The 13,115-nt window shown below is 47.6% G+C and overlaps 1 protein-coding gene across 1 annotated transcript; it reads right to left on the bottom strand.

Moving 5' to 3' along the window:
• Window positions 1-5,894: 5,894 nt before the first annotated feature.
• Window positions 5,895-8,054, bottom strand: LOC144370650 (neutrophil antibiotic peptide NP-2-like). The gene is made up of 3 exons (XM_078031365.1): window positions 7,978-8,054; window positions 6,665-6,845; window positions 5,895-6,099 (listed from the first exon to the last, which is right to left on the bottom strand). The coding sequence occupies exons 2-3, from the start codon at window positions 6,831-6,833 to the stop codon at window positions 5,990-5,992; spliced, it is 279 nt and encodes a 92-aa protein (XP_077887491.1). The 5' UTR covers window positions 6,834-6,845; window positions 7,978-8,054; the 3' UTR covers window positions 5,895-5,989.
• Window positions 8,055-13,115: the final 5,061 nt, after the last annotated feature.

Here is a 13,115-nt window from a genome sequence, read left to right on the forward strand (position 1 = left end):
CACATTGCACCAAAAATGCTTACTCCCACCCACTCTTTAAAAAAGGAAAAATCAGAAGATATCCAATTAGTGAATTGACCCAAAGTCACGGGATCAACACGGGTGTTATTTAAGACAGCTATCTGAGTTAGTTGAGACTGGATCATGTCTTCCACCACCATGGACCAATTCCCAGCAAAATAGTCACCGATGATGCGGGAAGCATTCCTGGAATCATTAAATCTGACAGAGGTTATACACAAATGCGCACGTTGGTCAACACAACCCAAAAGCACCAAGTCAGCCAATTCTTCTACCTGAGCTTGGAGTAAATCTATTCTTTGGTTGGCAGGTAAAATCCCTGACAAAAGATGTTGGTTAACTTTATTTTGAGATTCGAGTATGGTGGAAGTTTGTTGAATAACATTATTAATAGTGGCAGCAGTTTGCACCTGGCTGGCCATGGCTACTCCGGCCGTAACTGCTGCAGCAGCAGCAAGGCCTGCATTAGTTAATGGGCCACCTATCTCTCTACAGACTTTCATCCAAGCCTCTATGCCTTTGTTTTTATAAGGAGTAATAGCTGTCTTACATTCTTTAGTACACTGTTCAAAGACCAATTGTTTAATCAAGGGCATGGCTCTATCGGGATCGCCAAAAATTTTTCCTGCAGCATCCACCATCCTAGCAACAAAGTCTGAGATCTGTATTGACTGTTCTCCAAACTTGAAAATGAAAAGTCCTCCCGAAGCCTTGGACTCCACCCACATACGGGGGCGGAACTACTGGAGGCGCGGGGAAGGGTGGAGCAGCATCAAGTACTGGCTCCTCCTCTAGATTCTCAACTTCCTCCCCAGAACTGGATTTATTACCCTTCTCACAGCAGGCTTTTACATCTGTTGTTTCCCGTTTTTTCTTTTTTATCTTAGTCTTACATAATTGTTGTAACAACCTGTCCAATTCCTCAGAACTGTCCGAGCTACTTGTGTCCTTGGGAGTTTTTAACTCAGTCAAGTCCGGATAGAGCCTTCTCCTCTGTTTAACTTCAGACTCCCTTGTCTGTTCACCACTCTTACTCCTAATACCTTCTGCTACCTCGCTATGTGACCCCTCCGATTTTTCTTCATGCAATTGCTCAAGAACGGCCTGACCCTAGCTCACAGCTTTCTGGCATTTACCATCCATTATACACCCCCTCACTAATTTCCAAAGCGGAATGGTACCGCCCTTTAAAGTTCCTTGTTTGTAAGCGAAATCCAGATCTTTCCCTAATTTATCCCAACTGGGAATCGTGAGACTCCCTGAAAAAGCAAACCAAGGAGCTACAGAGTCAGTCTCTTCTAAAAACCTCTGTAATGTGCTCCGCTTCACTTTAAGTCCCTTGGAACGCAGTAACCCGTCCAAGGCCAGCAAAATTGGGCTTGAGGAAGTAGCACCCATACTGTTCCAAGCAGTGTAAAGAAAGTGAAAGTACAAACCCTGCTCTCTCCTTATTTACAGAGGAGCGTCTTATTTTATTATTTTTCCCCACTCTCTCTTTATCTACAGAGGAGCGTCTTATTTATTATTTTTTCCCCCGCTCTCTCTTTATCTACAGAGGAGTGTCTTATTTTATTATTTTTTCCCTGCTCTCTCTTTAATTACCGAGGAACGCCCTGCTTTGATCGCGGAAACCACTTACCTGAGACTAACCGGTGCACCACCCCTGACCGCTGAAAGTTCTGGTTCCCGGGTCTCGGCACCACTTGTCGCGACCCCTTGCCCGCAAGGAAGACGCAACTCGGGAATCTTCTTTCAGCGGTTTATTCAGGCCCTTGATATTTCTTCTACTAATCCCTCGGATGCCCCTCCCAGCCTTAATATAGCATCTCAAGCCCCAATGCGAAGCTGCCACGTGGAACTTTCTCATAGGGTGCTGAAAAGCCATACGCCAACTCTCCCAAATAAGGAGTTGTTTGTCACAAACCACAGCTGAGCCAGCGCCATCTTGTAATGGCGACCATAATCTGCATAAGCAGCAGAGGCGGCTCACCACAGCAAAGACCAAAAAAGACAACAAAGAATTAGATGGCAAATGATTATCAAATGAAACATTAGATTTACACATGATTATTGCCCAAGTATTTAACTCATTAGCTAACTCATCAATTTGATCCATAGTATATGGAGTAATAATTTTATTGGGAGAAATTCTAAACACTCCCTTTGCTGCTTTTATTCCTTTGAGTATTAATTGTCCTACAGCCTCAGGATAGCTAGTAAGAATAGTGTTAGGAGAATAAGATAAATGTATCCACAATAATGGACCTTCTTGCCAAAATACTCCTGTAGGAATATTTTTTGTTGGTATTACAATAAATAATAAAGGCAAACTTATATCAATTCTATCCAAATGCATATTTTCCATATATGTTTCAATAATTTTTAATGCCTTTCTTGTTTCAGGTGTTAACATGTGGGGTGAATTTGAATCTGATGGACCTTTTAGGATATCAAATAAAGGTCCCAACTCTCCTGTTGGTATGCCTAGATAAGGCCTTATTCAATTTATGTCTCCTAATAACTTTTAAAAGTTGTTAGGTGATTTGAGTTGATCCACTCGTATTTGAATTTTTGGTGGACGGACCATGGTTGAGGAAAAGAGAACTCCTAAATAATTAATTGGAAAATTTAATTTACTTTATCTATTGCTATCTCTAGATTATAAGTTTTGAATGAATTTGTAAGTGTGGCATAACATTCTAGCAATGTGTTTTTATCTTTGTGTGCTAACAATACATCATCCGTATAGTGAAATATTTGTAGTTCAAGATTTTGATATCTAAGTGGCTGGATTGCTTTGTTAACATAAATTTGACACATAGTTGGGCTGTTAGCCATCCCTTGAGGGAGTACTTTCCATTCATATCTCTGATCAGGACCTTCATGATTCACTGCAGGGATAGTAAATGCAAAATGTCGACTATCCTCAGGATGAATTGGAATTGAAAAGAAACAATCTTTAATATCTATAGCTAAAACATACCAGGGTTTTGGCAAAGCAGACAATTGAGGAATCCCTGATTAAGCAGGTCCCATAATAACCATCTCATTATTAATGGATCTTAAATCTTGCAATAATCCCCATTTACCAGATTTCTTTTTAATAACAAAAATGGGAGTATAATAGGGAGATACGGAAGGTTGTATATGTCCCTCCGCTAATTGTTGTTTGACCAGGTCATGGGCTGCTTTTATCTTTTCTTTAGTCAGGGGCCACTGAGGAACCCATACTGGTCTTTCTGATTTCCAAGTAATTTTTATTGCCTCAATGACCCCTTCTGAAAACCCAATCCATGTCTATTTATTTCTTGATCTATTTGAATTGGTGTTGCTATAACTTGTTCTTGTTTCCCTAATCTTTTTTCTTTCCTGAAACCTTGTCTAGCCTTAATAGTGGGCACATTTGGATTGATGTTATTTGTTAATGTCAAACCTAATTGATCTAGGACATCTCATCCCCATAAATTTATAGGAAGATGATCCAATACATATGGCTGTATAGTTCCTTCACATCCTTCAGAATCCTTCCAATCTAATACCATTGCACTTCTATCGGGATTAGTTGCCACTCCTAGGCCTTGAAGTGCTGGAGTGGCTTGTTGTAATGGCCAATGTTTTGGCGATTCTTGACGAGATATGATGCTAAGTTCTGCACCTGTATCCAGTAGCCCATTAAATTCATGTCCTTGAATATTTCATTTTAGCATGGGGTGAGAATCTAAAATTAAAGACAGCATAGCCCAATCTACACCTGTGGAGCCTAATCCCCTGGAACTGCTTTCTATACTACTACTGGAAAATTTATCATGTAGGCTGGGTATTATTAAAAACTGTGCTATTCTATCTCCTGGTGAAATTACTGATATACCCTTTGGAGAACTAGCTATAATTTTTATTTCACCTTCATAATCGGGATCAATTACCCTAGGACTTATAATAAGTCCTTTGAGAGTAGAAGAACTACATCCTAACAATAAGCCTACTGTTCCTTTGGGAAGAAGTCCTTTTACTCCTGTGGGAATGATTTGAACTCCCATATCTGAAGTTAGTACTGCTCTGGCAGAGGTGCAGATGCCCAACCCTGCACTCCCTCTGGTTCATCTGATGAGAGATCTGATGAATAATGTGTCCTGGGCACTACCCTGATGGTGTTGCTGGGTTACTCCATGGTGTTTCTACGTTCTTCCAGTGCCCTGTATATTTGTGGTTGGGGGCCCCGGAGCATTGGGCCCCCCTGTACGTTTTTTGGCAATGGAGCCCGATTCCTTTCTCCACAATATCGTGGGTAAATACCTGGTCCTTGTCCATTTTTTGATAACAGAGTACCCTCTATGGTGGTTTGAGAACAGCATTCATTAGCCCAATGTCTCCCTCTACGGCATGGTGGGCAAATACCCGGAATTCTACTCCTTTTAAACCTAGCTTTGTTAAACCCTCCTCCTATGGGGCAACTCCTTTTAAAATGTCCTGTTTGTTCACAATTGTAGCATGTTTTTGGTCTGGCATCTAAAGCCTGTTGTATTGCATCTGCCAAGACTTGCCCTTGTTCATTAATGTCTCTACATAATTTAATATATATGTTTAAATCTCCATGTTTCCATGGTCTAATGACGTCTCTGCACCAACGATTTGCTTGCTCATAAGCCAGTTATTTTATTAATGGCATTGCTTGTTCTGTATCCCCAAAAACTCTGGTAGCTGTTTAAATAATCCTATCTACAAATTCAGTATAAGGTTCATTAGCTCCCTGTATTACCTTAAATAATTGACCTTGCAAATCTCCATGTTCTTGTAAAGTCTTCCATGCCCTAACTGCATCTTCAGCAATTTGTGCACATATAGCAGGATGATATTCAATTTGTTGCCTTTGACCCTCATAAGGTCCTTTTCCTAACAACGTATCTAGATTTCTTTGAGAGTAACTGGCTGCTGCATTTCACCTAGCCGTCTCTATGCAAAATTCATCATTGGCAACCTTCCATAACAAATATTGTCCTCCATTTAGTACAGATTTACACATGCTAGCCTAATCTGCTGGCGTCATGTTCAAGTTGGTAATGGATTCGACCATGCTTACATGGAAGGGTGCTTGAGGACCATAGGTTATTACAGCCTCTTTTAACTGCCTCACTGTTTTGAAACCTAAAGCACAGTGAATTTGCTGCCCTCCTGCCTTCTCAAGTACAGGGCATGCTAATCTTTGAGGTCCTGTCTCAGGATCCCATCTATCAACTATGGAGGTTGAGGGCCACTCAGCTGTCTCCATAGGTGGAGCTCTTGGTTGAATTACACCCTCTGGTGATAGAATGGTGTTAGTAGCAGCCTCTGTTGTAGCTTTTTCCCTAATAGCCCCTTTTCCTTTAAATTTTCTCCTCTGTCTGACCAGCTCATGGTGGGGACAAGAGTGTGTCACCCTGAGGGGCACTCTGCTTTTCTTCCTATGTGTGCTGTCCCCACTAAGAACCCTTCCTTCCACTCCTAGGGCTCTCTGTGTGTATCCTGCGCAGCTCAGGCCATAAAAACCAGATTACCCTCAGAGTGTTCAGGAAAATCCCACACTTTGAAGAGAGAAGGCGGTTTCTCTAGAAGGTATAATGACAAACTCGAAGCAGACAGTGATTGCTTTGCCACCACATGGGAAAGGCTTTGAGAGGGAGTCCACTCTAAGTGAGGGCAGAGCTCAGAGACAGGAGAGGGAATCAGGGGCACCAGCTGCATTTCAGTGTTCTCACCACTCCTTGTCTGAACCACTGTTCACCTTGGAATCCTGTCTATGAAGCCTGGATTTTGTTTAAAGTGCATTCATTTTCGATAACCCCAATGTGTGCTCATGGGACACACAGCAAGCTTCCAAGGAGCAAATGCACAGAGAGATTGATGCAAGGAATTTATTTGGGCTGGGAGGGAAATTGATGACATGGCACAGTGAAACAGTGGCTTCCTTCTAGGTGTCTAAAAAAATCTTGAATCAGCTGCAGCAAAGCATGTAAAAGATGCCATTCAGTCTGCATCTTCCTGAGACGCGCTCCAGGATCCCACAGGCGATTTTACAGGTGCACACCACTCCTGCCCTTATACCTGCGGACATAGAAAGTGTGAGAATCCACTGCTCGGCAGGAGGAGAGTCTGGGGAGGTGCAGATAGGGTGGGGAGGTTCCTCCTGTAAGTGCATTACAGAGAGTGGCTTGTGCTGACTCAGCCTATTGGAGTAAGGCACATGGCAAGCTCAGGTCACCCACATGGTCAGGCACACACCTTCTCCTGCCTTGACTCCGGCCCCATCACACATATGACTGAATACTCCTTCACACACATTTCCCATTCCTAAATGTTCCTTCTGAGAGAAAGAAGAAAATTGTCTCCCTGAGACTAAGGCGACCCAATTAGATCCAGAAAGGACTGGTCAGAAAGTGTCTTCATGTACTACACCTAGTATCTGCACAAACCTATCTTGGAATCAAAGGTTTTTGCAGGAAAGAAGTCCTCTGCCAAGAGTTATCAGGCACTCACTGTTCAATGAGAAATCTGAGGGCTCTGGGGCTTAGGTGAAGTCACGTCAGTGACTGTGGCTGGCCTGAGTCTGGGGCCCCTCTGCTGTCCTCCTTTGCACACTCTGTGTGTCCTACAGGAAGGCAGCTCTCACCTGCATCCTGAGCAGAGTTTTCATCCCCTGTAAAGGAGATGGTTGCCACCTGGTCCTCTTGTCCTGGCTGCTGCTGGTCCGGGGCCTCCTCAACTCTTGCTCTGAGAGGCTCAGCCTGGGCCTGGAGGGCCAGCAGGAGAAGGGCAGCGAGGAGGGCGAGGGTCCTCATGGCTGCAGTCACCTGGGGGAATGGAGGCAGGGGCCTGAGAGTGTGGAGGAGACATGGGCTGCATTTGCAGGTGTGTGAGGAGCAGGTTCACAGCCCGTGGCCGTGTCTCCATTGGATGGGAGGAGGGGGAGCCTTGTCCTTGAGGTCCTCAAGGGAAACTGACAATGACGATTAAGACTCTGCTAAGGTTTTCAATTTCCCACCTAGATTTCCCATTTCCCTTTAGATCAAAAGTTTCCTTTTTAATATTTGAAAAGCAAGATCCTGTGGAGCACAGAGGAGTAGAAGGTGAGCTCTCCTGAGCAGGCTCAGGGCTGACTCTCCTTCTGAGGGGGGTATTGAGTCAGGGGGTGAGCAGGCTCCTGCCTGAGCAGGAGTGGGGCTCACAGTGGCCTCATCAGGGGTGACAGGAGCTCAGCAGGACCCTGGACAGAGAGCGCCTAAGCTGGAGCCTGTTGATGTTTCCATCTTTTGGAGCAAGCAGTGGCTACTTAGAACCTGTGTCTAAAGTGCACCACCTGATGTAGGATGTTCATTATTGGACCTTTGTCCACATCAAATGGATTTGAAACCTCAACACAAGACCTGAGAACACAGGGCGACTGGAAGGACACCTAGAGGTGCCTTCTGACCCTGGACCTGGCAGTGAGGTCTTGCCTGTGACACCAAAGGCAGAGGCAGCAGAAGCCAAGGTGGAGCTAAGGGGTGGCCTCAGATCATGCAGGATTACACACAGGAAGCACCAGCTGGATGAGGAAGCACAGCAGGAAGTGGGAGAAAACACAGGGAAAGCAGGAGTTCAGCCAGGATTCATGTCCACAGACACAGGCAACAGAGCACCTCAGTAGCCAAACCAAATGACCTGGTTGAAACATGAGCAGCAGGCGTTAGTGGACATTTCTCAAAATCAGGGAATGTTTGAAGGAGCCACGGTTCTGAGCAGGACAGAACCCGTAGGATGCGTGTGTCTGGAGCCTTTGAGCTCCTCAGTAACTTAGCTGAGAGGGGCTCCCCTGGGCAGCTCCCAGGGGCCTGCAGAGGACCCCTGCAGGGCCTCCCCACTTGGCTTTTCTGCACAGGAGGAAGTGCTATCAGGCCAATGAGCTGAGCAGAGGGCAAAGCTCTGGAGCTTTCAGTTACTCACAGATCCTCAGCGAGGCTGGGCGACAGTAGCAGGCAGCGAGCAGTGCTGAGTCCCAGGTCGACTGAAGCCACAGCAGCCGCACACTCACAGGACACACTTCCCCTATTTAAAGGACACTGGGTGGGGTGTCGTCACCTCTGTTTGTTTCTATTGGGCACTTCCAACAACTCTTGCACAAGGGCGATTGAACATTTTGTTGTGGTGGTGGGGTCAGAAGAGGGGCCCAAAGGGACATCTTACCTTTGTCCAGCTGTCTTTACTGGTCTAGGTGGTGACCAAGCTCCTTCTCCCTTCCTCCTAAGGTGGTAGACCCTGTGGCTGAGGCTGAAGCAACAAGATAAAAGAAACATTAAAAGGTGTCAGGAAATCATAGTCTGCAGGTCATATTCAGGCTTTGCTAAGATGACTAAGCTAAGATTGCCAAGACCACCCAAGAGGGTTTAGAATAAGCTCTTGGTCAGCCTCCCCAGGGGCAGGGGTCTCACCAGGAGAGCCAATTGGAGCTTGTGGCCAGTGGGGAGCCTTGGCCCTGGGGAACTGGTATGCACTCTTGCCTGTGTTGCGGAGCTGGGCAGGCCACACTGGAGTCTCCCTGACTGATGGATGTGTATGCAGCATGCAGTTCCCAAGGAAACCAGCATCTCCTTGCTTGGCCAGTCGAAAGGCCAGGCTAAAGGACTGTCTGACCATCTGGGCCAAGCACTCATCAGATTGATGGCCCTCAAGGAGGCAGCCAAGATGGTAGAGAGATTGTCCTTAGCCGTTCACCTGGGGTTGTGTGCTCAATGACATTGTACCCAAACTGGAGCTGAACAGTCTCAAAGTGTCTCTCAGTGGAAAATCACTTGCCTATTTTGCATGAGTCTTGGGTTGACTTGGCAAAACTGAACATAAAAAATACCTGTTGTATGTAAGATGGTGAAGAGTGACATTTATGTCTATATACTGTTCCTTACCATCTCATGCCTCCTCATGGTGTGGTAAATGGGACCAGGTTCGTGGGAAAGAGAAATGAAACTCACAATCCCTGAGATACTAAGTTCCCATGTCAAGCTTGCTAAATTCAAATACAGTGAGTGACCCTCTAGGCCTTGGGGTTGTGCATATATTGAGGCTAGTGGACCATCTCAGAAGCCTTGCTTTATCTCTGTCAAGGTGGACACGTCAGACTGAAGAATTTGCAGGAATGTGTGAGTCGCAGAGAGGCTGAGGGCCTCAGTCCTGTGTCATATAATGAAGGCCACGTCATCAGGGAGGTTACCTACAGGGACCCAGCATGTCTGTGTTGTGTGGGGCCAGCAGATGTTTGAGGAATCTGGGCGCAGGTCTCAGTACAGCACAGGGCCATATTAGGAACAGGGTCTCAGATGATGGTTTTGGGGTCTTGTTGGTGTCTGGAGGGGCCCAGCAAAATGTGGATGTGGAGAGGAGCATTGGTGGTGTGTGCAAGAGGGATATCCTGGCAGCTGTTACACCTCTGGTGGCCCCCAGAAGTTAGAACATAAAGCAACTCCAATCCCTAAGTGTTTCCCACTGAGGCAGGAGAGAGCGGCATTATTGGGCAATCCAGTTAGACTGGCTATTGTAATGTGTGGGTCTCCCAGTTCCACGAGTTTTGCATAACTACTGGGCATCTTCCCAACTGGCCGAGGCCTTGTGGTTTCCTTACCCGTAGGGGGCATAGCTACTGGGGCCTCACTGAAGGCAAACAGTGGTCTCAGAAATGCCATTCTATTGGGTCATGTTCTGGATATTTAGGGAAGTGTGAGCCCAGTTGTGTGCCACTGCAAGTCAGGTGTACTGGACAAGACCGGCACTGCCTCCTCTGGCTATAGATGTCTCCAGCCTCTGCAGAAATAGGAAGAGGCTGTAAGTGAGCAGTGAGTGAGATCCGTTGCCGCTCAATTCTTTTCCCCTGATGACCTCTAGGTATGATGTTTTGCTCTGAAGCAGTGACATTCCACCAATAGTCTCATGGATGGAGGTGTTTGGTCATCTGGATGTGGGCGTCATGACATCTGGTAAAGCTAGGGTGTACGTCAGTATTGGAGAAAATGTAAATGTTATTATCTCTATGGGAACTGACCCTGAGTCTTTCTTGATGGCCATGGTGATCTAGGTCAGTTGTAATGAGGTGCAGTGGCCACGGTTCAAGAGTTAGGGAGGGTTAGGCTCTTGGAAGGAGCATGCTGTGCTTGGGGTCTGTGCATTCTTCCGGCTGAGTAATCGGGTATCAGAAGACCATGTGCCCACCCAGGATACCAGGGGCTGGGTAAGCGGAGGGAAGGTGGACACAGGTGTGGTGTCTCCTGGGCCACCGTAGCTGAGGAGTGGAGAGGTGCTGATCTGAATGGATGATACTGTGTGATCCAAAAGCAGGAAGCCAGGAATATCACTGTGTGGTGTTCTGCTGGGTGTCTGCATGGGAGAAACCCACAGAGGCTGAGACAGTGACTGTCTCTGCTCCTGGCTGCAGAGGGAACGGTCCCCACTGAGGGGGTGGGAGAGGCCAAGGAAGTCCGTTTTCCACCAGCAGAAAGGTACCACCCCCAGGAATAAGGCAGTGCCAGGCCTTATGCCATTGCTCAGGGCCACCAGCATTTGCAGTCACAGGTGATGGTGGGCCAGGGGAGAGAGTAGGGACCCCTGAGGATTGTGGCCCTCCAGCTTGTGCACAGATCCCTGAGGATGGAGGCTGAGTCATACTTCTGCCAGCACGGAGGCAAGAGGCCTGTGAACCTGGAAGGAAAGGAGACACTGCTGATGTCCTGGTGTAGGGACAAAGAGGGGTTTGGACTGCCTCAATTTGAGGAGAAACTCAGGGGACTGTCACTCAGCTCCGTGTGGAGCCAAGAGCCAGCAGGTACAGTCATGGTCACAGCGATAGGGCTGAATCACCTGCCCTGTGGGGGGAAACAGCTCTGGGCCTGAGGCCCCGTGGGTAAGGCACCAGAGACGCATTGCCTGTGGGTTGTTGGGGCGTCCACTAATGTGACTCAAGCAGGTTCAGGGTCCTTCCTGCATGTTAAAGAAGTCACATAGCCTTTGGCCCAGTCACATCAGCTGCCCATGCACATGACCTGGAAATCGTAAAAAGGAATCCGAGTGTGGTCTTTCGCCTTGGCATCCTTCACTGCCCTCCAGAGTACCTGTCTATGCAAGGTGGTGAGCCCAACTCTGTCCCTGGGGTGGGGTTGTTCCCCTCCTAGGTGGGTCAGCCGCTGTCCAAGGAGCTGAAGGCCGTGTGGCTCCTGGTTCCCTTCCCTCAGCTCTCCCAGGGGACTTCCCAGGTCAGCAGACATCCATGCTGTGTGCACTGAGGTCAGTTCCTGTGTGTTTGTGGGAGGGAGCTGAGTAACAGGGTCGCCCTGTCCTTCTGTCCTTTCAGAGATCCAGTGTGTAGGATGGCTGCTCCTGCTGGCACCATTTCCATTAGACCAGAGGCCATGGAGAGTCTGAGACGCAGCGCACAGCTGGACTCTGCTCACAGTGGCAGTGGGGCAAGGTGGCTTTACCTGCAGCAGACAGGTGCTTTTCTAAGGGGCTTGAGGAGCTGGGCCTGCAGGATCCTCCATGTGAGGAGGACATTAGTTAGTCTGGGGCCACTGTGGGTGAGTGTGCATATGGAGGTAGGAAGAAGAGAGCTTTGGAAGGAACAAGGACATGACCCTGAGGTCCTGCTGTTCCTGATGCAGACACAGTGCAAGTCCAGTGGGGAGATGGCACTGGCAGGAGCCTCAGTCCCAGCAAGTGTGTGTCGGGGGCTTGGTGGGAGCCTCACAGGGAGCAGGACTTGGAGAGTTCGCATCCCTCTTTCTCTGGTTCCTCCACTGTCCTGGTCCTCTGAGGCCTGTGTCCTGTCTTCACACAGGGATGAAGCTTCGGAGCCTCCTTATCCTGCAGCATCCGTTGCTCTGAAGAATCAGTGACCCAGCCAGGGCCTGCCCTCCCTCCCTTCCCTCACGGTTTCCCGCGCCCCTCCCAAACTCTCTGAATATCCCATGTTTGTTGTCTGCTTTAGTATTCCAATAAGATAGGAGGAAAGAGAGATGTCACTCTGGAACCCATTCTCCAGGTTTGAGAAAGCCCAGGTGTCCCATGAAGAGAACACAGGGACAAGAGGTCCCTTGTCATGTAGGACCACAAATAGTTACAACAGGCTTCCTAGGAAAAGCATGCCCTGATACATTGTTCGTTTGGAAATGTCAGTGGTCAAGATCCTCCTCACTACGGACATTAAAACTTTTTGTAAAAACCTCCCCTCTTGAGCTGGATGAACTAATTCCAGCCCATCACCTGGTCCCATCCCCAGCCCTGTCTGAGCTCCCAGAGGGTGGCCAGTTGCCAAGTGCCAGCCCTATGGTAAGTCATCCTGCAATGACTTCTATATCCCCAAAGGGCACTTCTTCTGCCCATGGAGTTGACCAAAGCCCAAGGGCAAGAGTGGGTGTTAACATCTGTGCATGTTTCCAAGCCCCTAAGTGCTGGTGGGTTCTTAAGCAGAAGCAGGGGTATTGGGACAATTTCACAGGCCTGCAGAGAGGAGGGCCTGATGCACTTCCTTAGTCAACTATGTCTTCCCCAACTTGTTGGTGAAGTGGGTTTGAATTTTCCAAGTGTAAAAAATAACAAATTGTGTTGAAGTGGCATAAGATTCTAACTCTAGAATATTTTAATGGACAATATTCCACTGACTCTTGGTACAGGGGATGCAGGAACAATAGGTGACCCAGGTGAGGTGCATAATCTTCCCTCAGGGACAGATTCAGAAAAACATTTTTTTGTCTGGGTGTGGGTTTGCTGGCTCTATGGAAAAAGAAGTAGATGTTTTCTCCAGAATGCTAAGCTCCTAGGCCAGGTAGAGTTGTCCTTGAGTGGCTTTGCCATCACAGGAGACCTGGGCCAAGAGCATGATCCAGGCAGAAGAAAGAAGCAAAGGTAAGAGCAACATTCCCACTCGTCCCGAGTCCTGGCACCAGCCTCTCTGTGAAGTCAGAAATCCTGTTGAAATCCCCAGTCCCGGGAAGCAGCTGCTGACACAGCTGGAAGGTTTCTGAGGGTCAACTCCAAGACTCACACTAGCGCACAAGGTAAGCATGAAAAATACCAAACACAGAGAAGTAGACACACAGACCTGA

This window comes from Ictidomys tridecemlineatus, chromosome 14 (assembly GCF_052094955.1).
Source record: "Ictidomys tridecemlineatus isolate mIctTri1 chromosome 14, mIctTri1.hap1, whole genome shotgun sequence".
In the NCBI taxonomy this organism is placed as follows: Eukaryota; Metazoa; Chordata; class Mammalia; order Rodentia; family Sciuridae; genus Ictidomys; species Ictidomys tridecemlineatus.